This window comes from Gasterosteus aculeatus, chromosome 14 (assembly GCF_964276395.1).
Source record: "Gasterosteus aculeatus chromosome 14, fGasAcu3.hap1.1, whole genome shotgun sequence".
NCBI lineage: Eukaryota > Metazoa > Chordata > Actinopteri > Perciformes > Gasterosteidae > Gasterosteus > Gasterosteus aculeatus.
This window is the reverse complement of record NC_135702.1, coordinates 95,215-120,644: the sequence shown is the minus strand read 5'-3', so window position 1 is coordinate 120,644 and position 25,430 is coordinate 95,215. Positions and strand designations below refer to the sequence as shown.

At 45.6% G+C, this 25,430-nt stretch overlaps 3 protein-coding genes across 9 annotated transcripts in view; 2 read left to right on the top strand and 1 right to left on the bottom strand.

Annotated features, from left to right (window-relative positions):
• Window positions 1-7,116, top strand: part of gfra2b (GDNF family receptor alpha 2b) — a 35,062-nt gene extending 27,946 nt beyond the window's left edge. Inside the window, exons 6-10 of the mRNA XM_040198242.2 lie at window positions 865-974; window positions 1,356-1,496; window positions 1,845-2,029; window positions 4,304-4,351; window positions 5,361-7,116. Coding sequence (XP_040054176.1) covers window positions 865-974; window positions 1,356-1,496; window positions 1,845-2,029; window positions 4,304-4,351; window positions 5,361-5,486 — 610 coding nt within the window. The 3' untranslated portion in view covers window positions 5,487-7,116. The remainder of the gene's footprint in view (window positions 1-864; window positions 975-1,355; window positions 1,497-1,844; window positions 2,030-4,303; window positions 4,352-5,360) is intronic.
• Window positions 7,117-15,064: 7,948 nt separating this feature from the next.
• Window positions 15,065-20,239, bottom strand: dusp11 (dual specificity phosphatase 11 (RNA/RNP complex 1-interacting)). Of its 6 annotated transcripts, none has more exons than XM_040197239.2 (10): window positions 19,819-20,239; window positions 19,618-19,671; window positions 18,515-18,590; window positions 18,307-18,438; window positions 18,116-18,239; window positions 16,579-16,639; window positions 16,464-16,510; window positions 16,310-16,385; window positions 16,136-16,225; window positions 15,065-16,057 (listed from the first exon to the last, which is right to left on the bottom strand). In XM_040197239.2, the coding sequence occupies exons 2-10, from the start codon at window positions 19,641-19,643 to the stop codon at window positions 15,397-15,399; spliced, it is 1,293 nt and encodes a 430-aa protein (XP_040053173.2). In that variant the 5' UTR covers window positions 19,644-19,671; window positions 19,819-20,239; the 3' UTR covers window positions 15,065-15,396. The 6 variants fall into 6 exon arrangements, with proteins under 6 accessions (XP_040053173.2, XP_040053174.2, XP_040053170.2 ...); XM_040197240.2 differs by having other exon boundaries at window positions 15,065-16,054; XM_040197236.2 differs by having other exon boundaries at window positions 16,136-16,240; window positions 19,819-19,937.
• A 1,166-nt stretch (window positions 20,240-21,405) lies between these two features.
• LOC120831648 (caspase-3) lies at window positions 21,406-25,171 on the top strand. 2 transcript variants are annotated; one of them, XM_040197248.2, is made up of 5 exons: window positions 21,406-22,873; window positions 23,751-23,990; window positions 24,231-24,394; window positions 24,492-24,618; window positions 24,756-25,171. In XM_040197248.2, the coding sequence occupies exons 2-5, from the start codon at window positions 23,795-23,797 to the stop codon at window positions 25,031-25,033; spliced, it is 765 nt and encodes a 254-aa protein (XP_040053182.2). In that variant the 5' UTR covers window positions 21,406-22,873; window positions 23,751-23,794; the 3' UTR covers window positions 25,034-25,171. The 2 variants fall into 2 exon arrangements, with proteins under 2 accessions (XP_040053182.2, XP_077944635.1); XM_078088509.1 differs by having other exon boundaries at window positions 21,663-21,966.
• Window positions 25,172-25,430: the final 259 nt, after the last annotated feature.

The following is a 25,430-nucleotide window of genomic DNA, read 5'->3' as shown; positions in this document are numbered from 1 at the left end:
CAAGGAATTTGTCTTGGCAGTTGGTGCGTGACAGTAGACAGTGTGACAATAGACAACAAGACAGCAGTGCACAAGTAATAAAATAAAGTAAAATGAAATGCTGATGCAATGGGTCAGTAGAATAAGGCTATGGGTTAGTATAAAACAAGAGAATGAAGTTAAAGTTAAGAATTTAAAATATTAAAAAGGTTAAAAAATATTAAGCATAAAGTGCACTAGCAAACAAGTAAGTGGCGACAAAGTGAGAAATGACAGTAAAGTGGCGTGTGCAGTATGAGGGGGAGTGACCGGTGGGATGTTATAGTCAGTCAGTGGGGGACCGGCTCTGTTGATGAGCCCGACTGCCGACGGGAAGAAACTGTTCGTGTGGCGGGAGGTCTTAGTCCTGATGGACCTCAGCCTCCTGCCAGATGGAAGGGGCACAAACAGGTTTTGTCCGGGGTGAGAGGGGTCGGCTACCATCTTTTTAGCTGCTTCAGGGTCCTGGTCCAACCACCATTTTGCCTCTATGGCAACACTGGAGGGACATGCAAAAGCATCCCAAAAATAGAATTGCACCCACCAAAGTGGCCAGTAAGAGTGAGTACTTTACCCGCCACAGGCTTGTATCGAGGTCTTTATATTTGTGAGGCAGTTGGTGATGGTGGAGTAGCTGGTGAGTGTGAAAGATTTAATGGAGATTCAGCAGCTGCAGGAGGGGACCGAGTACTGAACCTTGGGGGACACCTCGAGAGACTTGGTCTGAGACAGACTTGGATTTTGATGGTGCTTTAAAAATTATGACTTGAAACAGGAGATGGATGTGCCAGTCTAACGCTTAGAGCTGCTCTTCCTCTGCTCCTTCCTCTTCTTCCTCCTCTTCAGGTCTCGGCTGGCTGACTTCCACAAGAACTGCCATACAACGTCTGAGAGCGTCACTGGCTGTCCTCACAATAACTACCACGGCTGCCTAATGTCCTACGTCGGCCTCATCGGTGAGTTCCTCCTCCTCATCCCATTCATTTTATTATTTCTTCATGAGGTCGTGACTGTGAACTCTCACCTCTTCTCTAAACCGCGGCTTATTTTTAATTAGCATATTTCATCATATTTTGGGAACAAAGGGGACTTTTTTCTTCAGATAATTCCACAAACTTCATTATTCTTTGGGTATTATTATTACAATGAGAGGATTTGCAGTTGACGGCTCTTTGTTGGAGAAACCCATTGCAGGGGACTCACTTCCTCGCTGGAAATCCTCCGCACATTCAAATCCCAATTTCCCAAAATCCTCTCCTGCTTGCTTTGGTGACTAATCTGCATTCTGCCGCTTATTCCTCTCCCCAATGAACTCCCTCTCTCGGTTTCTACCTCAGGCTCTGACGTGACGCCCAACTACAGCGACAGCAAGCCGTCCAACATCACCATGAGCCTGTGGTGCACCTGTAGGGGGACAGCCAATCAGGTGCACCAGTGTGACGCCTTCCACCGGGACTTCACTCACAACACCTGCCTCAGTAAGTGCTGACAGAGTCGAGTTCGCACTCCTCAGCTAATTACAAACTCCACACATTTTATGTTTATTAAATACTTTGTGTTTAGTTAGTATGTGAACAGTGTTTAATGGATCAGGATATTTATTATTTCAAATATCCTGTAAAACGAAGGTTGTAACCCTGGTTCTGGCTCAGGACATCCAAAGTCACACATGACCTTGTTGGTATGAAGACTCGACCTGCGTTGGATGGAGACAGAAGATGTCCAGCGTTAAGCGTGACTCGAGTCAACTAGCATAGAATAGAATGTTTGATAAAGTGCTTCACGTGGAGATGAATTGAAGAGTTTCTCACCCTGATGATTCACAGAAAATTCTATCCAGTCGTTTGGCTACGGAGGAGAAGGAGGAACTCTTCCTGTGACGGAGCCGTCGTCCACCTTCTTGCCCCCTGCCGGGCCCCCAATCATCTCTAAGCCTGCCCCCCCTTTCCACGCTGACGCCCTCAAACCCCTGGACGGCGCCTGCGTGTTCTCCACCTGCGCTAACCTGCAGGCGAGTTCTCCAAAACATTGCATTGTGTGTATTTGATGTATTCTATACAATAACATTCTGAGATCATGTGATCTGTAACTTCCCCCTTCTGCTGGGATCAGAGGCTCATCTGGAGCAACCGAGTTTACAATAAACTAAGAAGCTTCATCCATACTTCAATAACAGAATCACAAACTTTTTGATCTTCCACCAACAAGTGAGTAGTTTCCTGTGAACTTTATTTTAATAAGACCATTTACAAGAGAAGAGCGTTGCTGGACTTTATTATAAAAAGGCCAAAAAGATGGAGTAACTTCTATTAAGAAATCTTAAGATGGATGTTTTTGATACTCTGGTGACGATGTCATTTCATTTCTACTCACGTTCAGAACTAAAGACAGCTCAGTGGCTTTGATTGGCATTCATACATATGGATTCTTGTACTAAACAACATACTAATGTACGAATGTACTAACTTACCTGTTATATGGTGTGCTTCATCTCCTATTCTGCATATGGTGCAGAAACATCTGTTTTATTAGTAGTGTTGTCAGTTCCGTCTCCTCTAGTTTTCTTAGTCATGTAAAGTTCTAGATATCTGTGTCAGAAAGAGTGAGAAACACATCATAGAGAACGAAGAAGATGATGTTTATTACCCTTCACACACATTATTCCTCATCCTGCCTTCCATTACCAACAGGAAGAGGAAGGCCACCATCATTATGGAAGAGATTCACAGCATGAATTACAGAAGAGTATTTACATATATATATATATATATATATAATATATATATATATATATATATATTATACACATATACATATACACATACATACATATCTATGGCTGGTACAGTACATATTCATCTCTAGAGGACGTGGGTTCTAGGGTCCCACAGCAGCAGAGATGGAGCTCCGACAAGCATCACTATGTCCCTGACGCATTCATTCTTCTTACCTCGCAACTTGTTTTTTTGAATTGAAATTGAATTGAATTTCCCACGGAGCACATGAGCATAACATCGTGTTCTGAAAGCTTTGCTGAGCCGTCAGTTTACAGGAAACGACCTGCAGAGGCGTGAGTCAGGGGAACTCTGACATAACAGTCAATGTGAAAATTGTTGGCATGTCTTTTTGCGGAGGCACACGCGTGCATTTCAGACGAGGTTATAATGATCACTGCTCTCACTTTTCCTTCTGGTGGAGCGATACGATTCCATCTGGCAGGAGGCTGAGGTCCATCAGGACTAAGACCTCCCGCCACACCAACAGTTTCTTCCCGTCGGCAGTCGGGCTCATCAACAGAGCCGGTCCCCCACTGACTGACATCCCACCGGTCACTCCCCTTCACACTGCACACGTCACTTTAACTGTCATTTCTCACTTCGTCGTCACTCGTCACTTGTTCGCTAGTGCACTTTATGCTTAATATTTTTTTACTTTTATTAACTTTATTCCCTTGTTTTATACTAACCCATAGGCTTATCCTACTAACCCATTGCATTAGCATTTCACTTTATTTCATTACTTGTGCACTGCTGTCTTGTTGTCTATTGTTTCACTGTCTACTGTCGCGCACCGACCGCCAAGACAAATTCCTTGTATGTTTGACATATTTTGGCAATAAATGTTTCCTGATTCCTGATTCTGATAAATGTTGTTTTTCATCGTTGAGCTGCAATCGAGCTTCAGACAGTGACTTCATTTCATTCATTGTTTGATTCTTCTCTACGGAAAGTGTGGATGTCAAGAGTCTTTAACCACGCATTGCAAGTCGATTCAGAAAGAAAGCTTGAGAGGGGGAACTCACGGTCCACAGCGGGACCCCAGTGATGTCTGTGGCTTGACCAATCAGATTTCAGAGCAATTTCACCAAGAGAGAGAAAGCAAAGCATTCAAAAGTCAGCCTTGGTTTTATGCTATAGTGGGAGCCCAACACTATTAAATCCAAAATTCAAAAAACAAAACACCAGGGGGGAAAAAACAAAGACACGGAAAAACGCAGAGGGGGAACAGGAACTTACACAACAGAGGGACGAGGTTCAGCGTAGACATTCAAGATGTTCATGGCTCAAAGATTCAGGTTTAACATGCAATGACGTGACAAGAGACACAGGGCTTAAATACACCGGGAAGGTGCAGGTGATTGGACACAGGTGGAAACAATCATGGACAGGCAGACAATCACAGGGGACGACAGGACAAGGCAGGAAGTGAATCTAATCCAGGAGCACCATGAAACTACAAAATAAAACGTGAACCCAAACCGTGACAACGACTTCTTGTTTTACAGGACGGAGGCCTAAAGTGCATCTCCTCTGAGGACTTGGAGTGTGAGGAGGTGAGGAGCTTTGATTATGGAAATAACAACTTATAGAACATTTCGATGCATTCATGTGACCACACACAAACACATATGGATCCTCCCATGTCCGCTCTTCTTCATTGGTATTTGAGTTGATGGATGATGTACCATGTGTCAGATCCAGGTCTCTGTGAAGTGAAAAAGCTTCAGGATAGAATGATAATATTCATATATATTTTAATAATGTCAGAATCAGCTTTATTTGCCATGCATGCTTACGCATACAAAAACACACATACAATAACATGAAATGTACACTCAACATTATGAGGGAATGAATATAAGATATATATATATATATATATATATATATATATATATATACACAGTGCCAGTAAAAAAAAATGAAGGCACTTCAATTCAATTGAATTTACTTCATTTGAATACACCAGTAAATTTACGTAACTTAAATACACCATTCACACCGGCGTCAGCTACAGGCTCATTGAGTTAGGGTTAGTATGAGCTGGAGGCGAGACAAATAAAAACAGAAAAGGTACAAAGGAGTACCGAGGCTGTCATCCACCTTGCATATCGAGGATAGACAATGATCAGTGGAGGCACAGGACCGACTCTCTCTGAGCTTGTGTTTCTCTTCGACCGTCACAGCCAATCAACACTAAAACAATCAAATTCAGCCTCCAGCTCCGCAAATATCAATTCTCTGTCCCCACTGTGCTGTGAGCCCCAGCACCACAGCAAAGGTTCCTCCTGCAGAACTTCCATCTCCAAACAGGCCCTCAGGAGCCAGAGAGGTCTGTGGATCCAAAGCTCGGATCCAGAGCCTGAGAGGTCTCAGGTTCTGGATCACACTCATTGGGAAAGCTTTTGGATATACTTGTCTCTTATTTGATCAGTTTGACCCCATGAAGAGTTTTAGAGACAACAAAACATATTAAAATACATTTGTGAATTTAGAAATCTTGACACTTGTGGTAGAGTGATTATGAAACATGACTTGATCTGTATTAATAACCCCCCACAGGCTCTTTTAGCTCGGGACTCGATCAATGCTCAAGACTCTGAAGGACCGAAGAGCAGCAGCCGGGAATCAGCTACTCTCCTCCTCTGTGTGTGTGTGTCCATCCTGATTCTACTCACGGTCTCATAGACACAAACTCACACACACACTTAAATGTCAAGACCCAGAGAACGTCACGTGACTCGATGCCCTCCGCTACGAGAAAATGCCAACCAGCAGACGTCCAAACATTAATGAGAAAGCTTTCGAGGACGTTCGGATTATCCGTCTCTCTCTACTACACACACACACACACACACCCACACACGCAAACAACCACACACACACAGAAGAAGAAACTGTGTTTTGTGTGAGAGACGGAACAAGCTATGAATCACTGCGTCCAGTGGTTATGGATTTGAAACAATTGAAAAAAGCACACAGACACACATAAAAACACACACATAGACAAACACTCACTCGCACAACGAGTGTTGAAATGGTGAGACAGACAGAGGACAGTTGTTTTTCATGTATCACTCCTCTGGAAGACATCTGTACTTCACACACGCACATGTACACACACCTACACAGCCAAACACACACTACCCCCCCTCCCCAAGACATCGCTAGCAGGTCGCACACCATCGTGCTGTACACTACGTCTCTATCACCAGTTTGTTGTTGTCATTCTGTACAAACTTCCTTTAATATGAACTGGGATCTTTAAAGGGATTGTGTGTATCTCACATAGATGTATCGTTGTGTGTGTGTGTGTGTGTGTGTGTGTGTGTGTGTGTGTGCGCATTGTGCAATGTGTACTTTACCTCCCGTCATTGTGGGGTATTTTCTATTTGTCCGAGCAGGATGTGACCTTGTACGAGGGGGGGCAGGGAGACCCAAAGAGAGGGAGAGGTTTGTGTGACTTTAGTGTGGCCTCTCTGCCCTGTGGCGTCTCACACACTGGGAGGAGATAGAGGGATTATTGGCCTGCTAGTTGAGAGAAGATATTATAATGTCCAACACTTAAAAAACAGTCTGATTAGACAAGTTGTGAGTGTGAGAGACTTGATACTTGATAAACACCCTAAACCCTGGGAGAGAGGGACCTGAGCCGCATATAAATGACAATACAAGTTATATGTATTATTATTTATAGAATATTCACAGAATTCACAGAATATCTGTTCTGCCAACCAAATTATATTTCCTCTTAATCAGGAAATTGGATTGACATTTCATTTAGATTTTATTAAGAATGTTTGCTCATTTAAATCAATTTAGAGATTTTCTTGATTCAAGAAACATTTTTATAGTGGGATAGAAAAGAGATTCGTGGTCAGTAAAATGTAACAAAAAAAAATACTGAGGACAAAAGAGGGCACCACAATAAATTATTTTGGGACGCCACATGTTAGTCATACTAAATCTGATTTATATTTATAAAGTTTCTGACCAGTGAGATCATCTGACACCCTAATCTGAAGACTGAATTAGCTAACCAGTGGAAACATCTACATCCACAACCACGTCGGGATGAACTCTTCGTTGTAAACCTAACTAAGACCAGATTGTCTGGCTAAACGATCACCGGAGGATCGAGGCCACTAGCTGCGCTCGGCGCTTTCTGATCTATAGAAATGCAAAGACGAGTAGAGGAAAAACACAAAAGTGAGGTTGTATATCTGCTGATATATTTGGAAACTTAAACAACGCTGCAGGAGGGTAAATGAAATATGTGTCTGGAGATGTAAATAAAAGCAACAGCTGTCGGCTTCTCTGTGTGTGTATTCTCTCTGTTAGCATCTTGTATGGCTAACAATACTACAACATAAGTGTCCTTCCAGAAAGACCCCACCCGAACTCGGTTCAAGAGCGCTCATGCCCGTTCTGCCGCTCGCCATGCCGGCTGTCAGGGTGACGGTATCAAATGTTCCGCCGTTTGTCCCAGGCGAAGCACTGCTCTGGGAGCTGGTGAAACACGGGAAGATGGTGTCCCAGTTAAAGAAGGTGTCCTCGGGGTGCAGATCTCCTTTGCTGAGACATGTGGTGTCTGGTGTCCACATGGTCCTCACCAAAGCCCAGGCTCTCAGCCTGGTGATCAAGGTGAGGATCAAAGGGTTCGACTACCCGATGTTTGCTACATCGGATGACGGGAGGTGTTGTGGTGGAGAGGGACACCTGGCGAGGGTTTGTCCGGAGAAGAACCCCTCCACTCGGGACCAGAACCGGGGGGAGGCCAGGAAGGAAGAGGGGGCAGGTGAGGACCAGCGGATCGGTCTGGTGGGAGAGGAGATGGGGAGGTCCAGCAGGTGGGTGAGGAGATGGATGAGGAGGAGAGTTTGCGGCTGGTGAGTCCAAGCCGGTTGGTCAGATGGGTGAAGGGGTGAGTGTGGAGCTGACTGTGGGGATGGGTGTGGCCTAGCCGGTCGGTCAGGTGGGTGGAATCTCGGACAGCGAGGAGGATATGGAGGAGGGGGGGTGGGCTTACCTGACGAGGAAGTCTAGGGCCAGCAGGGAGGCTCTCACGCAATGAAGGGGGGGCGGCGAGCCGAGGGGAGGCGGGAGGTGGGGAGTCCGAGTCCACTTCGGGGTGGGGCTCTGCCACCAGCATCTCCTGAGGTGGGACGGTCACCAGCAGGTTGAGACGGGGCAGGTGAAAGCGTTCCTGCTGGCCACGAAGAACGAGAGAGGAGTGAAGCTGGAGGACGACTCCTCCGACGTGGAGAAGTTCGCTTGCTCCGCTCGACATGGCAGCACCAAGAAGGGTGTTGGAGACTACACCCAGCAGGAGGTCTTCCGACTGAGGAAGATCCTTCTCAAGATCAACAGGGAAGGGGGGAGCAATGCCGGGACTGAGTGAGGGGTCCGTCCGGCTGAGGAGGATCCTGAGCGGAGGTGGGGCCCACTGACGGAGAAGGGGATGCTGGAGGAGAACGGCGGAGTCCAGATCGACTGATTGATTATACTATATATATTTTATATTATATACCATCTATATTGTCTACTTATTGATATTTTTTAATGTAAAATAAAGGTTTTCTAAAAATCTCTCTCGTTCCTGTACTCCACCTACCACCAGTGTCAAGCCACGGGATTTACACTGTGACCTGCCTACCTTCAGTGTTGAGCCACAGGACGCCGTGTTTTTAAAAGACTAACAAATTGTAGCACTTAAATTGTACTTAAATTGGCTTATTTGAGGAAATAGCACTTTCTTGTTTCTTGTTCTTCTGAGTTTGTGTCCTTATGGTTGAAATGCACTTATTGTAAGTCGCTTTGAATAAACACGTCAGCTAAATGACATTTTAATATAATATAATGTAATGTAATTCTCCTTTAATAACTAGAAATATTCAAATATCTACTTCATTTTTTTAAGGTAGAACCTGAGAAGTTCAGGAGTAGAATCAGTTGTCTGGTGATCAAACGTGGATTCAGCGGTACCTTGTCTTATTTCAGCTGTTACACGCTTTCATATATAAGAAATGTTCTTTGACATTCCGTCACGTTCAAAACTAAATCCAATTAGAGACGCCCACAGTGTGAACACGCAGAGACACACACACGTTTTTGTGTGTGTTTAGAATTGTATATGTGTGTGAGTGTGCATATGTTTACTTTCACATGTACGTGTGTGTGCATTTTTGTGTGTGTGTGTGTGTGTGTATGTGCGTACATGGGCGTGTGTGTCATTGGTGGAAACTAGGGTTACTACAGCCAAACAACATTGTTTTATTCAGCTCACAATCTTTAGCATCTCCTAACACTACTGCACACACACACAAACTCACTCACAAACTCACTCACACACACACACACACACTCTTACAAACACATACACGCATAGTCAGACACGCACATCAATCACGATCAGGGTTTGTTTGGAATTCAAATACTAATGCCAAATATAACTGTTGGGATGTAGAGCAAACCGGTGTAGAGCAGATTATGTAGAGCTAGACTAAAAACAATAATACATTGTAGCACTTAAATTGTATGTACAATATCTTATCTATAGCAAGTGAAAGTCTGATGCCATCAAACTTTCACAACTCTAGCTAAACTAAGTTGATTGTGTTGTGATATTCGTTCAATCGTTCAAGTTGTTTAGACGTTGTTTAGCGTCAACATTAGTTCTACTCGCATTAGCTACATTAGCTTGGCAGCTAGCCTAGCGATGTCTTCCCTCCCTACCTCTCCTGCTCTTTCATGTTCGGTGTGTCACATCTTTAGCTATTGCCAGTGACGTGCGGTGATGTCAGTAAAAGGGTAGGCACTGAGTTATGAAAGTCAGTTACCTGATTTGTTTTTTAGGCTCGTAGAATTGGTAAACGTTACACACAAGCGCGGCACATAGACAGATCCTCTCCAGGTTACCCGGTAGGTGGGGCCATCGAGGTAGGACGAGAGAAGGGAGAGAGCAGAGCCTGTGACACCAAGTTCCTGAAGGGAGGAAATAAGGATCTGGTGGTTGACTGTGTCAAATGCAGCAGAGACGTCCAGAAGGATGAGGACAGAGGAGAGAGAGGCGCTCTAGCAGTGTGGAGTTGCTCTGAGACAGCAAGGAGAGCAGTCTCTGTGGATCGGCCTTGAAACCTGACTGGTGGAGGTCAAAGAGGTTGTTACGGTGGAGATAGGAGGAGAGTTGGTTAAAGATCACACGTTCAAGAGTTTTGGACAAAAAGGGAAGAAGAGAGACCGGTCTGTAGTTGTTTTCTTCAGAAGGGTTGAGGGTGGGTTTCTTCAGGAGACGGTTGACTCTTGCCTCCTTCAGAGAAAACATCCAGATAACAGAGCGTTGTTGATGAGACAGGTGAGGAACGGAAGAAGGTCAGGTGCGATAGATTGTAGAAGATGTGATGGAATGGGGTCAAGAGGGAAGGTGGTCGGACGGGCAGAGGTTACTAGGGTAAGAATTTGGTTAGGAGAGAGGGCGGTGAAAGAGGAAAGTGAGGGCGAAAGAGGCGAGGTCGGTGCGACGCGAGAAGTAGGAGGTGGGTTTGAGAAAGAGGAGCGGATGTCAGCTATTTTCTTGGTAAAGTAGTTGACAAAGTCTCCTGGAAGAAGGGTGGAGGAGGACTAGGGGGTTCGAGGAGGTTGGAGAAGATAGAAAATAGTTTTTTGGGGTCAGAAAATGAAGATTGGATTCTTGATTGGTAGAAAGAGCTTTTGGCAGCAGAGACAGAAGCAGAAAAAGAGGAGAGAAAAGATTGTAACGCAAGCAGGTCATCAGGTTGTTTATATTTACGCCATCTCCTTTCCGATGCTCGCATGGCGGCTCTCGTTGCATCGGTTCAGGTGCCAGGGGATTTGCCGGAGGGGATTTGCCAGTCCGTCAGGTCGTCAGAGGACTCTGGAGAGGAGGACAGAGTCTGCAGCAGCGTTCGGATGCAAGAGTGAGAAGGAGTCAGTGGAAGGGAGAGCTGATAGAACAGAGGAGGAGAGAGGAGGAGAGAGGGAGCGAACAGGTACAGAGTCAGTTAGTTACAGAGAGTAAGGGATGAAGAAGTGGTCAGACACATGAAGTGGAGTTACAGAGAGGTTAGTGGTGGAGCAGTTTCTAGTAAAGATGTAGTCAAGGTGATTGCCGGCTTTGTGAGTAGGAGGAGAGGGACTGAGTGACAGAGCGAAAGAAGAAAGTAGGTGTAAGAGGTCAGATGACTTCTCTGTCTGGATGTTGAAGTCACCCAGGAGGATGAGCGGAGGGACATTTTCAGGGTAATTGGACAGGAGAATGTCCAGTTCTTCCAAGAAGTGAGCCAAGGAGCCTGATGGACGGTAAAGGACAACAATATTTAATTGTATCGGGTGAATAACTTACAGCATGGAATTCAAAAGACAGTGGGGTGGATGGTGGAAGAGGGTAGAGAGAAAAGCCCCATTTGGGTGAGATGAGTAGACCTGTGACACCACCCCTACGAGTGCGTCTGGGTGTGTGGCTGAAGCAGAAGGCGGAGGAGAGAGCGGCTTCATCATAACAAAACCAAGTTGTTAACCCTGTCGATGTATAAATATATCTGTGTTGCTCTCAAACAAAGAAGCCTGCCACTGGATAGTCCATATATAGCTGTTGCAGACCTCTTCTTCCTTGCAAGAAATAAACGGAAAATAACATTGATTCACAACACTTTATACCGATTGCATGAGAAACTCTTCCATAACAATCTGCTCGCCAGTGCACTTTATTTTTAACTTATTTATTTATAGCCTTCTGTTTTATACTGTAGCGTTAAATTGCTGTAATTTGTCTTGTTGTCCATTGTCTCATTGTCTTACTGTCCAATGTTATGCATCAACCGGCATGTCAAATTCCTTGTATGTCTAACATGTTTTGGCAGTAAATGGTCCTGATTCCTGAAAAATGGGCAGAGAACATCATAGAGTCGGAAAGTCAATAGAACTCTACAAAGAGAGAATCATTCATCTGTTTTTAACAAGAGTTTTACAGACATGATACTGCCCCTTTGTTGCAGGCGGTAGGTAATATCTTTGCTACCAAAAATAGAAAACTTGCAAGAGTGAAATAATTAATAACTTAATAATAAGCCGTCCGGTGTGCCTTCTCTGCTCAAAGACAAGATCCTGTCCAAAGCGCTGGGAAACAGAGAGAAGTGATGGACCTGGTTATCGACCAAGACCAGACCTATTGCTGCTAGGAGCATTTTGACTAGGTTGAACACCTCTGTAAGACTTGAGAGTTTTGGACCAGGTCTCATAGCTATGATTAAGGTTTTGTACCGGGACATTAAGTGTACTGAAGATGAATGGAGGGCCCTATTTAGAGCAGTGATTCTTAACCATAGGGTAGTGCCCCCTAGAGGGCCACGAAAAACATTCTATTTGTACCTGCAGCTCCAATACGCAGAAAAAAGACTGCAGCTATCTATGTCTGTAAGGGAAAGACATGGAAAAGTATTTTAAAAGAAAGAATTGGTGCCGCACCACAAAGATCTGTAAACTGCCCTCTATGCCCTCTTATATGCAGACTTTGTCAGCAGCAAGGGTTAACTGGGCAAAGCAACTGCAGTGGCAGTTTGTCCTGTATGGTGTGTGTGTGTGTGTGTGTACATTTGTGTGTTGTGGTGTGTTTATACGTGTGTCAGAGCTCAGACGGACAATTACCTTCACAAAGGCATGACGGACAGGGAGAGGGGCTTTGATTGAGTTTCTCCTGTCTCCTGTGAGACACCACATGTCTCCGAGAGAAACCTCAGCCCTGAGGACACCTTTTAAGCAGACACCACCTTCCTATGCTTGGACAGCTCTGAGCAGAGCCTTGTTCTTAATGAACAGAGGAATGTTACGTGACTCTGAGAGGCAGTACGAGTACGAGCGCCACTCGCCACCACTTTGCATGCCTTCTCCACAAAGATCGCCAACTACGTGGCCAACTTTAAGCTGCTGTGACCCACCGACATGGAAAAATACTAACAATTCACTTCACACTCCTTCAACAGTGTGACATACAGACAGATCTGTACTTTTATAAATGTAAGTCATATAGAGATATGTGTTAGCAGCTGATGTTTGTGGTGAGTTCCGGAGCCGAGTGAGGCACTGGGGGTGGACATCTTTGTTAGCATTCAGCCTGTGACCCCCCCCCAACTTCTACGACGGAGAGGAATGAGATGTCTGCGTGTGAGGGGTCAACACCCGCCAGCATCAATCACAGTTCTCCAGCTGAACACTCACATACACCACAAGGTTCTATAAGAAAATCTACACGGTTCTATAAGAACCGCAGGATTCTATATTAAAAACCACAGGGTTCTATAAGACAGAAATAATGACAATTATAAAGATAACATCCATGTTGTTTGTTACTGAAAGAGAGGAAATAGAGGATCCTTGTTGACACACTGTCTCCTTGTCTCCTCCCTCTTGTTGTTTGTTCTCCTCACCCTAATGTCCCGGAAGGAAGATCTTGCTCATGTTTGAAATGTTGAATAACCTCCAACATGTTCACATGTGTGCTCATGTATTTTTGAGAAGCTCTTGGGAAAGCCTGTTAGAAGGAAAAGCAGGGGGAAGCTTGTGTCCTCAGATCCTTCTATCCTCAACTCCTCTTGTGCTCGTCTCCTCGTTCCCTAAGGTTTTCAGATTGTCGTTTCCTTGTTCCCTTGACTCATCTTTTCCTTGTTTCCTTTTCTTCAGGAAACATGGATAGAGCTTAACTCAGGAGTCACAAACATTCAAGTAAACACACACACAGATGTTTGGTAGACACAATAACTATACCTGTCACTTTGCCCCACTTGGGTCTCTGAAGCGTGACATAGTGAGCCGACTGGCGCAGCCACAGCTCCCCCTAGTGGCCACCTGCAGATCTGCAGCTTCACTTTATAATCATTCAAGCAAAACTCTATTTATTTAACTTCTTCTCAATGTACTTATCTGTATGTTATTAGAATTGTTTAAAAAAAAGGGTTGCTTCATCACATCTTTGATGTACAGAAAGCAAGTAGTAGTATAACTAGTAGCACCCTGGTTAGAAGTAGTACTAGTAGCAGACATCAGGACATGAATACATCAAGACTTAAGGCCGTCGCGTGTTTCTGCGTCTTTACGTGTCGACGCACTGGTTTCACTTCCTGGTTGTAAAGTCCTGCGTGTGTTGCAGAGCGATTCACCTCCAGAACAACAGGTGGAGTCACGTGTTTTGTTGAAGACGACCTAGAGAGTCACGTCTTTGTGTGTGGAAGTCGTTGATTGCTTCATTTATTATAGACAACAGTGAACAAGGAATAAAATCTAAATATAAGGCTATGGGTTAGTTTAAAAATAAATGATGGCTTGTACAAGCGCTCATATTTAAAAGCTCTTCAATCTGATCCGTTCTCTCGTAAACATTCTTCCTTTTAATAACGGCCGTATTGTGCTGTGAAAACGGAGACGTGAGACTCCGTAAAGGACGTAGTCAGCAGACCAATCACAGCCTGGTGCTGCAGGACGCTGCGTCGCTTTAGACGCTAGTCTAGAAAAATGGGTCGACGCACGCAAGGAGGCGTGAAAAGACACACAAGGGACACACAAGGGACACGCAAGGGGCTCTTGCAACTTTGGCAACTCCGTGTTAACGTCCACTTTGACTGCAGGAACCTCGGCGTAACATCGAGAGCAGACTCTCCCTGACTCCAACATCACTGACAACACCATCCTGTAGATACTCGCTCTACAACATGAGGAGAACACGTCCTCTTCTCACTCAGAAGGAGGTACTGATTCAGGCTCTTGTCATCTCACGCTTGTTTGATAAAATTGCACTTTCTTGTTTCTTGCTCTTCTGAGTTTGTATCCTTATGGTCGCTTTGGATAAAATCCATCCATCCATCCATCTTCAACCGCTTATCCGGGGTCGGGTCGCGGGGGCAACAGCTCCAGCAGGGGACCCCAAACTTCCCTTTCCCACATCTACCAGCTCTGACTGGGGGATTCAAGGCGTTCCAGGCCAGTGCAGAGATATAATCTCTCCACCTGGTCCTGGGTCTTCCCCGGGGCCTCTTCCCAGCTGGCCGTGCCTGAAACACCTCCATAGGGAGGCGCCCAGGGGGCATCCTCACCAGATGCCCAAACCACCTCAACTGGCTCCTTTGACGCAAAGGAGCAGCGGCTCTACTCCGAGCTCCTCGCGAAGGGCTGAGCTTCTCACCCTCTTTGGATAAAAGCGTCAGCTAAATGACACGTGATGTGATGGGACGTTAACAAACAAAATGGCTCCAACAGGGTCCAAGTCAAAAGATTTGAGTCTTTTATTAAGCACATTTTGATGCCATATACATATACAAGCAACTAATCAATGGAGAATAAAACCGGAATAATAATTGTGGCAAAACCAGTAAACTTATTAAAAGGTATGAAGTCTAATGTTGATATTTCATGTCTTTTTAGATGACTTTTAAAAACTCTATTAATACCTTCTTGGTGTATCATCTCTCACTACAGCAAAGTACACATGAAGCCCTCATATTGTTTATGGACCGACATTTGGACTTGAGTTGCGTTCATCAAGAGAACCATGAAGAATGACACCCTCTGAGGAGAAGCACCTTCTCTCCCCTCACAGTTTGTGTGGAGTGACGCCTCCTTTCAGGTTTAGCCAACTCAGTTCAGTCTCAACCGACTCATTAGTCCAGCAGGCTGAGTAACGAGGGAGACAAGTGGGATCTATCAGTCTGTTCTCCTCTGGTGGAGCATATCTAGACCCGCGGCCCTCTGGAGGAGCATATCTAGACCCGCGGCCCTCTGGAGGAGCATATCTAGACCCGCGGCCCTCTGGAGGAGCATATCTAGACCCGCGGCCCTCTGGAGGAGCATATCTAGACCCGCGGCCCTCTGGAGGAGCATATCTAGACCCGCGGCCCTCTGGAGGAGCATATCTAGACCCGCTGTCCTCTGGAGGAGCATATCTAGACCTGCTGACCTCTGCAAGAGCATTCCTGGACCTGCTGTCCAGTGGCGAAGCATATTTTAACCTCCTCGGATCTGGATGAGCATTCCTGGACCTGCTGTCTCCTGGAGGACCATATCTTGCCCTCCTGTGATCTGGATGAGCATACCTGGACCTACTCCCCTCTGAGCAAGGGGGACTCCTCCACTGACTGTCAGCATGAGAGGTCCTCCATTGATAGGAGGGGGGAGGGGCTCCCATAGATGGACTGGGAAAGTTTAGATGGTGTTTGTGTGAGCGCTGGCTTGCTCCTCTTGGAGGGAAAGGTCTGCTGGAAGACAAGCGCAGAGAAATATATCAAAGATAGATGTCAAGATGTTAGAAGCATGTTGCCCGTTCTGCTAACTACCTGTGGTCTTTTAAGGGCGGTGCAGAAAGGCGGCGTTGTGAAGCGAGACCTCTCATTGGCTCTTGCTCCGCCTCCTGCATCCCCTCATTGCTGTTAGAGACTGATCTGTTAATAACGAAGTCTCAAACCCCACATAACCATAAAAAAGAACAGCGGTATGTTGAAGACGATCACCTTCTCTTTGGGCCACGTAATAGGTCGTCCAAATAGTTCTGTCTTTCCATAGCATGTCCACGGGAGGAGTTGAATACTGAGAACAGAAAAACATCTGAGAAGCTCTCCTTTCAGAAACCATGCATGGAAATAAGACTAGAAGAAGGGGACTCACACGCTACTGCCTCTTTAGGATCCATCCCATCAACATCTATCAGGTACCTGCACGTAGGACACAGCTGTTACACATGTTCACTGTCCAGGTCAAAGGTCGCGTGTGTGCTACTCACCTGCAGATCAGGTAGCCAGTACGGTTCAGACCGTGAGTACAGTGGACTCCAATCAGCATGTCTGAAACAGAAAGGAGGGGAAACTGTCATGATGACGGCAAAGCTTCTTACACGTTTCTCTCTCTGCGTCACAAGTTATTAACAGGTAATAATCTTTGCTCTTCTGAGTTTGTGTCCTCGTGGTTGAATGCACTTGTAAGTCGCTTTGGATAAAAGCGTCAGCTAAATGACGTGTGACGTTGCATGTGATTGGATCTTGTGTTGCGGCGAGAGGACCTGCTCCTCAACGCCAGTTTAGGGCCAAAGGAAATCTTTCCTTTTATATCTAACAAGAAATATAAAACATGATGTCATGATGAACATGATGTCAGTCAGCTGTTTTTCAGGCCTGCGGCCGACAGAACTAGCGTATTCTCCGCACTATCAAGCGCACCGGATTATAAGGCGCATAAGATACTGCAGTCAAACGTTTGACGCCGGGGCGGGTGGATGTGGGGAGGTGGAGACGGTGCCTTCAGGGTCCGATTGATGCTGCGAGGTTCACAGCACAATACGGCCGTTATTAAAAGGAAGAACGTTTACGAGAGAACGGATCAGATTGAAGAGCTTTTAAATATGTGCGCTTGTACAAGCCGTCATTGGCGGACGATGAGGACGCCGGACGGCCTCTGATTCATGGAGGGAGATCTCCACAAACGAGGGAACAAAGTCGTGGAGGAAAATACGGGACAAATGTGCCCTTGATGAAAAGCAGCAGTGTGGATGCACGGGGCAATAAAGTCTATGATCAATAAATAAAGCAACCAGCGACTTCCACACACAAAGACGTGACTCTCCAGGTCGTCTTCAACAGAACACGTGACTCCACCTGTTGTTCTGGAGGTGAATCGCTCCGCAACACACGCAGGACTTTACAACCAGGAAGTGAAACCAGCGCGTTGACGTAAAGACGCAGAAACACGCGGCTGCTTTTAGAATAACTTATTTCCCCGTTAAGATGGTTCAGCTACTGTAGAGAAAAGGGCACGTCTCTCGCTCTTTAATCTCATTATCTCGTCTCTCCGACGCGCCCTAAAACAAGCTGCATATCTCACGCGCCTGAGCGGCGCTCAGCATCTCGTCGTCGTAGACCGATCTACCACAACGAGAGAAGTTGTTTGGCTGAATTCTTCCAGATCCGGAACAGAGCTTCTTTCTCTCACAGGTTATTCAAATCTTAAGTTACTAACATCTTAGTGACATATCAGTAACAAGTTTGTAATGAGTAATAACTTATTTGCCCTATAATAAGTTAGTCTCAACTTGATATAATTTTAGTTGGTTGCTACTAAAACAAACGTGTTTAAAATGTTATCAACTTAGAAACTTGCTTCTAAGAAGTTAATAACGTATTTCAAAAATGTAACAAGTTGGAGACACATTAGTAACTTGTAACTAACTTATTAGTATAATGCTATTAGCTTGGTAAGAAGTTACTAACTGGTCGTGAACCAGTTGCACTGGGAGGAACGCCGGCCTCAGAAGCTCCGCCCCTCACCGTTGTCTGCGTGGTCTCGTAGAAACGCGCCGACGGCTCGTTTAAAGCTCAGGATAGTTTTGTTGCTGGGAACCTCGTGACCGGCAGTGAAGATCTTCATGACGAGCAAAGAGTCTGGGACGTCCTGTGGACAGAACAGAGAGCTGGAGTCTTCCTCCCTTGGAGGTGAGGCAGTAGATCGCTGGTCCTACCTGCAGGCTGTAGTAGCGCGTCGTGAACGTCAGGTCGATGATCAGACCAAGCTCCTGATCTTCCCTCTTCAGAGTGTCTAGCAGCTCCCACAGGCCAAAAACATCAGAAGACGGAAGCTGTTGGTTCAGAGACTGAAGGAGCAGGAACAGGCGTTAGTGAGCGGACGCTTGCTCCACCAACACTACATGAAGACCTCGGACTTCTGACCTGCTTCAGAGGAACTTTGAAGGCGATGAAACGCGTCCCGTTCAGTCTTTTTCCAACTGCTGAGTAATCCAGCCATCTGTAGAGAAGAAACAGCTTTTACTGTGAAAACAATCCTCATCCGCTTCCTGTCCACTGAAGACCACGGATCTTCATGTGTTGGTTCTTTGTAGAAAAATCTATCGACGAAGATTTCATAGAAGATGAAGCATTTACAAAGACTAAATGAGATATAAAGAAGCTAACATGCAAATTAAACATGAATCCAGGAACATCACATAGAAAATGTTTAACTGATCAATCATTCTGTTTACTGATACTTGCACTACAGGGAGGTTATAAATGCACAACTGATACAGAGGGTGAACCTGTTGCCTTGTATATATCAGCATGGGGAAGACAGCGGATTTAATGTGGATGCTTGTTGGTGCAGACCACAAACTGCTGATCTACTGGGATCTAAACTCACAACCAAACCTCTAAGGTCCAGAGGAGGGTCCCAAAAAGAGAAAATATCCAGTGAGCGGCAGCTGTAGGGACGAAAAAGCCTTGTAGATGTGTGAGGTCAGACTGGTTCCAGATGATAGAACGGCAACAGGAACCCAAGCCCTGACCAACCCTAAGGAACCCTAACCAACCCTGACCAACCCTAACATTACATTACATTACATTACATTACATTACAGGTCATTTAGCAGACGCTTTTATCCAAAGCGACTTACATTACACTTTAAACCCATGGCTTTTTCACATTTTTTAGGGTTAGGGGTCTTCCTCAGGGACACTTCGACATGGAACATGGGGCAGCCTGGAATCGAACCACCAACCTTGTGCTTCCCAGCACACCTTCTCTAACCCCTGTGCCACGACCCCCCCTAAGGAACCCTAACCAACCCTGACCAACCCTAAGGAACCCTGACCAACCATAAGGAACCCTGACCAACCCTAAGGAACCCTCGCACTCGATACAACACGGGGAACCTGCAGCAGCAGAAGCATCTGAAGAAGAACGGGCTCCGACCTTCTACCAGCAGGTGGACTTGATAAAGTATACATGAAGATAACGTTTACATGAAGTGTACGCGCATTACAGATTAGAAACCCACCTCAGCGGGACCCCGTGGCGCGGCATGTCCAGCTTCTTTCTCCTTTGAACCAAACTATAAAAGTGACGTTAAACGACACATGGAAGTTACGCGTGTGCAGCTGCCACATACGGACAGCGAGGCTGTTTAGAGAATTTGTAATAATGTACTACGTTATAATACCTCATACTACATACAATACTACATACAAGTTATACCTACGGTAGACAAAGTAAAAGGAGTATCTGATCAATCAAACGTGCGATCTCCGAATAAGCGCCTCCATTTCACGCGTCCAGCCTCCCGATGGACACAGACAGGAGTCGCGCGTTGATGACGTGTGCAAACGGAGCCTTCGCTGAGGGCCATAGCGTTAACCTGGGTTAACCCGGGTTAACCCGATAGTCAAAAAGATACCTCCTAACGTGTATTCCGAACCACGTTGTCTGGACCTTTGTCCAAAACGTCACAAGGTCAAAGAAACTCTGTTAGAATTCATGAGGGTTTGGAAAAGAAACCCGCATTGTTTAGGCTGGATTCAAATAGTCTTCTTCCTTAACTGAGGGAAATGACGTGAAGTGCAGGTGGCCGCCATGATGTCAGCTGTGGAATGTTGTTGGAATCACTGTTAATTTTGGCAGCTATTTTTGATTTAATCTTAGTCTTTAGACGAAAAATACATGTTAGTTTTAGTCACATTTAGTCATTTTAATCCTTTTTAGTTTTAGTCTAGTTTTCGTCGACGAAAACTCAAAACATTTTAGTCTAGTATTAGTCGACGAAAACTAGACTATAATGTAATTAGTTTTAGTCCCATTTAATATCCATATTAAACTCCTTTTCTTCCCTTCTCAGGCCCAGGGACCCTGTGTTGCGTCTACAGTTGCATAATAGTCCAGCTTGCAGTACTTGGTTGTCCATTAGATGTCCCTCCTAGGACAGGTCTATAGACGTCCCTCCTAGGACAGGTCTATAGATGTCCCTCCTATGACAGGTCTATAGATGTCCCTCCTAGGACAGGCCTATAGATGTCCCTCATAGGACAGGTCTATAGATGTCCCTCATAGGACAGGTCTATAGATGTCCCTCATAGGACAGGTCTATAGCAGGTCGGCAAACTTTCTGACTCGCGGCCACAATGGGTTGTAAAATGTGACGGAGGAGCCGGGCCAAGAACAGATGGTGGAAGTGTTTGTATGAGCTGATATAAATGACGTGTGAAACATCATTACATGAAAGGATTTGGATTTTAACAAATAGCAAAGCATTTATTTGCAAGGCAATTTAACAAATTGGCAAAGGTGTAACAACTTCATGAGGACCAGGGACCTAAACACTTTGTTGTCTTTGTCTAACCCATTGCATTAGCATTTCATTCCACTTTATTTTATTACTTGTGCACTGTTGTCTTGTCTGTCTACTGTCGCGCACTAACCGCCAAGACAAATTCCTTGTATGTTTGACATATTTTGGCTAATAAATGTTTCCTGATTCCTGATTTACTTGCAATGCTTTTGACACTTCATGGTCCTTTATTGTTTCCACTGTCCCAACTAAAGAGACCTTAACGTCCTACAATCGCTGCAATACATTATTTTCTTGGCTGCATCATAAAGCAGCCGTTCTAAACTGGACCCCACTTTTCATTCAAGTCTTTGTCTCTTTATTTGTTGGTTTCATGACCAGTTCTTCTCTCTTGTGTCCTGCGGGTTTTCCTCCACCTGCTCTGCGCACTTCTATCAAAAGGATCCACCTGTGACGTGTGCGCGCCTCTGCGTTGCTTAGTAACGAGCGTACGGTGGCCGAGACGGTTTAACCGCGTGAACTATAGTTGAAGTGCGTGAGGCTTCAGAACCTGCAATGACTTTATTGCGTTAGACTGTTAAACGGGTCTTCGTGTTTCTGTGAAGCAGCGCGGCTTCAGCCCGCTAACAGGCAGCTAACCAGAGACAGCCGCGCTAAACTAACAAAGCCACGTTCAAACTCGCCGAAGCGTAAAATAGTCGTCGCGGTCTGTAGTCGGTGCACAAGAACCACCGCTGCAGCGCTGCGCGCGTTCTGGGTTCGTGGATGACGTCATCATGACGCGTTAATATCCGCCGTACTTTGTTGTCTGTCAGCTGCGTGCGAATTTAGGGGGGAAAGTATCGTGACTTCGTCAACCACCAACATGTTCGTCTCGTCTCGTTAACGAAAGTTAGAATAGATTTAGTCATAGTTTTTATTTTTTAAGATCGTTTTCGTCACGTCTTAGTCGAGGAAAAAAAGGTCGTTAACGAAAAATGTTCGTCATAGTTTTCGTCGACGAAATTAACACTGGTTGGAACTCATTCAATTCTTTAGGAACTACTGGATCATCCTTTACGAAAGGCAAGGAGATTAAATTACATTACTTACAATAAGTACATTCAACCATAAGGAAACAAACTCAGAAGAACAACAAACAAGAAAGTGCAATTTCATCAAATAAGCCGATGTACAACTCGCTGTAGATAAGAACCATTATAAGTCCAATGTAAGTGCTACAGTTAGTTAGTGTGTTAGTAGGTAGAGTCTGAAGAGGTGTGTCTTTAGTCTGAAGATGTGAAGGCTCTCTGTGGTCCTGATGTCTTCAGAGACCTCCTTCCACCATTTAGGAGCAGGACAGCAAAGAGTGGAGATCTAGTCGAGTGTTTTGCTCTCAGTGAGGAGGAACAAGCAGTTTATCACATGCAGAGCGGAGAGGTCAGAGGTCGGGGTGTCGGGTTGGACCAGGTCCTGGATGGAAGCGGGACCCCATCCATTCACAGCATGGTACCTGAGCACCATGTTTAGAACTGGATGAGCCACCGGTACCAGTGAAGAGAGCGGAGGAGTGGAGGAGTGAGGGAGAACTTAGGAAGGTTGAAGACCAGTGGAGCTGCTGCATTCTGGATGAGCTGCAGAGGCTGAATGGTGGTAGCAGGAGACCTGCAGGAGAGAGTTGCAGTAGTCCAGGAGGGAGACGACCAGAGCCTGAATCCGTACCTTCTGAGTGAGAAGAGGACGTGTTCTCCTGATGTTGTAGAGTGTGTATCTACAGGATGGTGTTGTCAGTGATGTTGGAGTCAGGGAGAGTCGGCTGTCGACGTCACGCCGAGGTTCCTGCAGTCAAAGTGGACGTTAACACGGAGTCTCAAAGTTAACCGTCAGGTCCTGTGAAGGAGAATCTTCTCACATAAGGAGAAGTAGTTCAGTCTGTCAGGGTTGATTTTCAGATGGTGAGCGGATCCACTGAGAGACGTCAGAGGTTACTAAGGTGAGAACTTGGTTAGGAGACGGGGGGTGAAAGAGGGAAGCGAGGGCGATAGAGGTGAAGTTGGTGAGCTAATTCCGTCCCACAATTCCTTGCGGTGACGATTTATTCTCACCATTTGTAACGTTATCATTTAGAAAGTGATATTTCAGGTTCATAACTTTGATCCATTTCTGTTCATAATATGAAACTAGGTATGAAGGTTTATAGTTGAGGCATTAAAGTAAACTTTTCACTAACAACTACGGGTGGATGCAGGCCGACAAGTGTGTATATATATATATATATATATATATATATATATATATATACACACACACACTTTAGATGAGATAAAGTGGTTAAAAGTTACACAACAGTTACTGTGAGGCACTTATGGGGGAAAAAAATGATGAAACCTTTTCCATGGTCAGTGGACGAGCATTGAGTCACCTGCAAGAGCAAACGCACCTGAGACTAACACACCTGAGACCATGGGTGCCCAATAGGTCGATCGTGACTGAGGCAGTTCTGGTAGATCGCCTGCCATTGTAAAAATTCAATCGCTTGCGCGGTCGACCACGGGAGCTGATAGAAAACTAATCACCATGACTTGGTCGGTTTAAAAGTAGCTTGCGAGCCGTAAAAGTGTGAGCACCCCTGCCTTAGAATAACACACCTGCAGATAACGTCTGAGATGAACGCACCTGATGAAAGGCACGCGGAGACGTTGCACAATGTCTTTTCCCGGCTCATGCAGAAGATAACCCAGGTTACATAACGCTTGTGATCCTTCCTGTTGTAACTGCCAGAGGAGGTCCTTATATGGTCGTTCAGGTGTGACTGCAGGTTTACAGCCTGACCGACATAACAGACAGAACTTTACCCCCTCGGTGTAAAGAGCAAGAACGGAGAAAGAAGCAGAAAAAGGAAAAGGGAGGACTGATGGATCACAGGAGGGACACCAACAGGGCCGTGCTGGTCTCTGTGGAGCAGTTTGATCCAGGCGTGGTTCTGAGAAGGAGACCCGGAGCCAGCAAGGACGCCAAGAAACTTCACCGCACCCTCAGCCAGCTGGGCTTCAAGGTGGAGATCCACAGCGACCTGAGCGCGGAGGAGATCTACCAGCTATTCCTCCAAGGTGAGACCAGGATACGTATGGAGCTGTGAGCTCAGCAGAGAGACACAGGAAAAGACAGACAACACGATTATTGTGAAAAACAAACCAATAAAACAGCAGCGAGTGCTGAAACGTGACTCAGTTTCTACTGCATATTCTCACCTCAGTACTTACCTGAGATATCTGTGTGCATACTTTCTGAGCATATTTGTGTGTCTCTTTTGCCGATTGTCGCTCTGATTGTGTGTCTGCGTTCGGCAGAGAGTATGCGGCCTGTGAAGAACTGCTTTCTGGCGGTTTTGTCCTCCCATGGAGACCAAGGCTGCATCTTTGGAGCAGACGGGAAAGCTGTCAAACTGTCTCGTATCTTCTCATATTTTGACAATGAATGTATGAAGAAAAAGGCCAAAGTGTTCCTCATCCAGGTAGGAGTGTTTCCTGACTCCCACATACACACACAGACTGACCGTGGTGATGAAGATGGGGGTTGGGGTGACTGACAACTGGTTGTGGTCTCTGCAGGCGTGTCGGGGAACTGGTCTGGATGATGGTGTCGAGGTGGATTCAGCTAATGACACCAGAGAGTGTAGCGTGTCCCAGTACCTCTCTGTTCCCATGGACACAGCTGTGATGTACGCAACACCGCCAGGTAAACACCAGAGAGAACGTCTTTAACTGGAGCTGTGACGTAGACCAGCTACACTGGTGAGATGGTCTCTATCTAGAACAGGACTGGTGTGTTAACGTTCCAGCTTTCACCCAGGTACCCTTCTGTCGTCTCCTCAGGATACGGAGCCTTTATGCACCCTCTAGGGTCGGTCTTCCTCCAGACATTCTGCACTTTACTAAGACAGGGCGACAACCGCAACCTGGAGCTAACCCGCCTGATGACCCGCCTCTCCCACATGGTGGCCTACAGCTTCCAGGCCAGAGGTGGTGCACTGGGGGGGAAGAAGGAGATGCCTTGCTTCCTGACCCGACTGACCAGAGAAGTGTTCCCCTTCGCTGAGCCGGGTGTGGACCCATCTGCAATGTCCCCGTGTCAACGTGGACTCCTGAGTTAGACTGCAAGGAGCTGATGGAACGATGAGATATGCTGCACATGTTGTGCAGATGTCAGATATTTATATAAATACATAATATTTACATGTACCTGTGTTTATGAAAAGAATTGTCATTGTCATTTAATAAACACTCAAAAAGACACTGCTCTACTTTTGTCACCATGTTCTTCTCGTTGTTGCTAGCGAAGATTTGGACAGTGGACAATAATACTAATATATATATATAAATATCTCAGGTTAGTCTCCAACCTTTGATTAGTTTAGTGTCCACTGACAGAGCGAAGCAGAGCTTTGATGAACTATTACAAGACCTCCAACACCATGTGGTCATCATGCTGAGAAGGTTGTTTAATCTTTCTTTTAAAACTATTCTAGTTCCCTCTGGACCTCTTTTAAA

Coding starts and splice junctions, on each gene's coding strand:
- dusp11 (XM_040197236.2), bottom strand. CDS start 19,643: ATGCCGCGCCACGGGGTCCCGCTGAG. Junction 16,241..16,309: donor TTACGTGGCCCAAAGAGAAG/GTGATCGTCTTC, acceptor CGTTATTAACAG/ATCAGTCTCTAACAGCAATG. Junction 16,058..16,135: donor CCGCCCTTAAAAGACCACAG/GTAGTTAGCAGA, acceptor CTTGTCTTCCAG/CAGACCTTTCCCTCCAAGAG.
- LOC120831648 (XM_078088509.1), top strand. CDS start 21,879: ATGTTCGTCATAGTTTTCGTCGACGAAATTAACACTGGTTGGAACTCA. Junction 21,967..23,750: donor TGGATCATCCTTTACGAAAG/GCAAGGAGATTA, acceptor CTCGGTGTAAAG/AGCAAGAACGGAGAAAGAAG. Junction 23,991..24,230: donor CTACCAGCTATTCCTCCAAG/GTGAGACCAGGA, acceptor TGCGTTCGGCAG/AGAGTATGCGGCCTGTGAAG.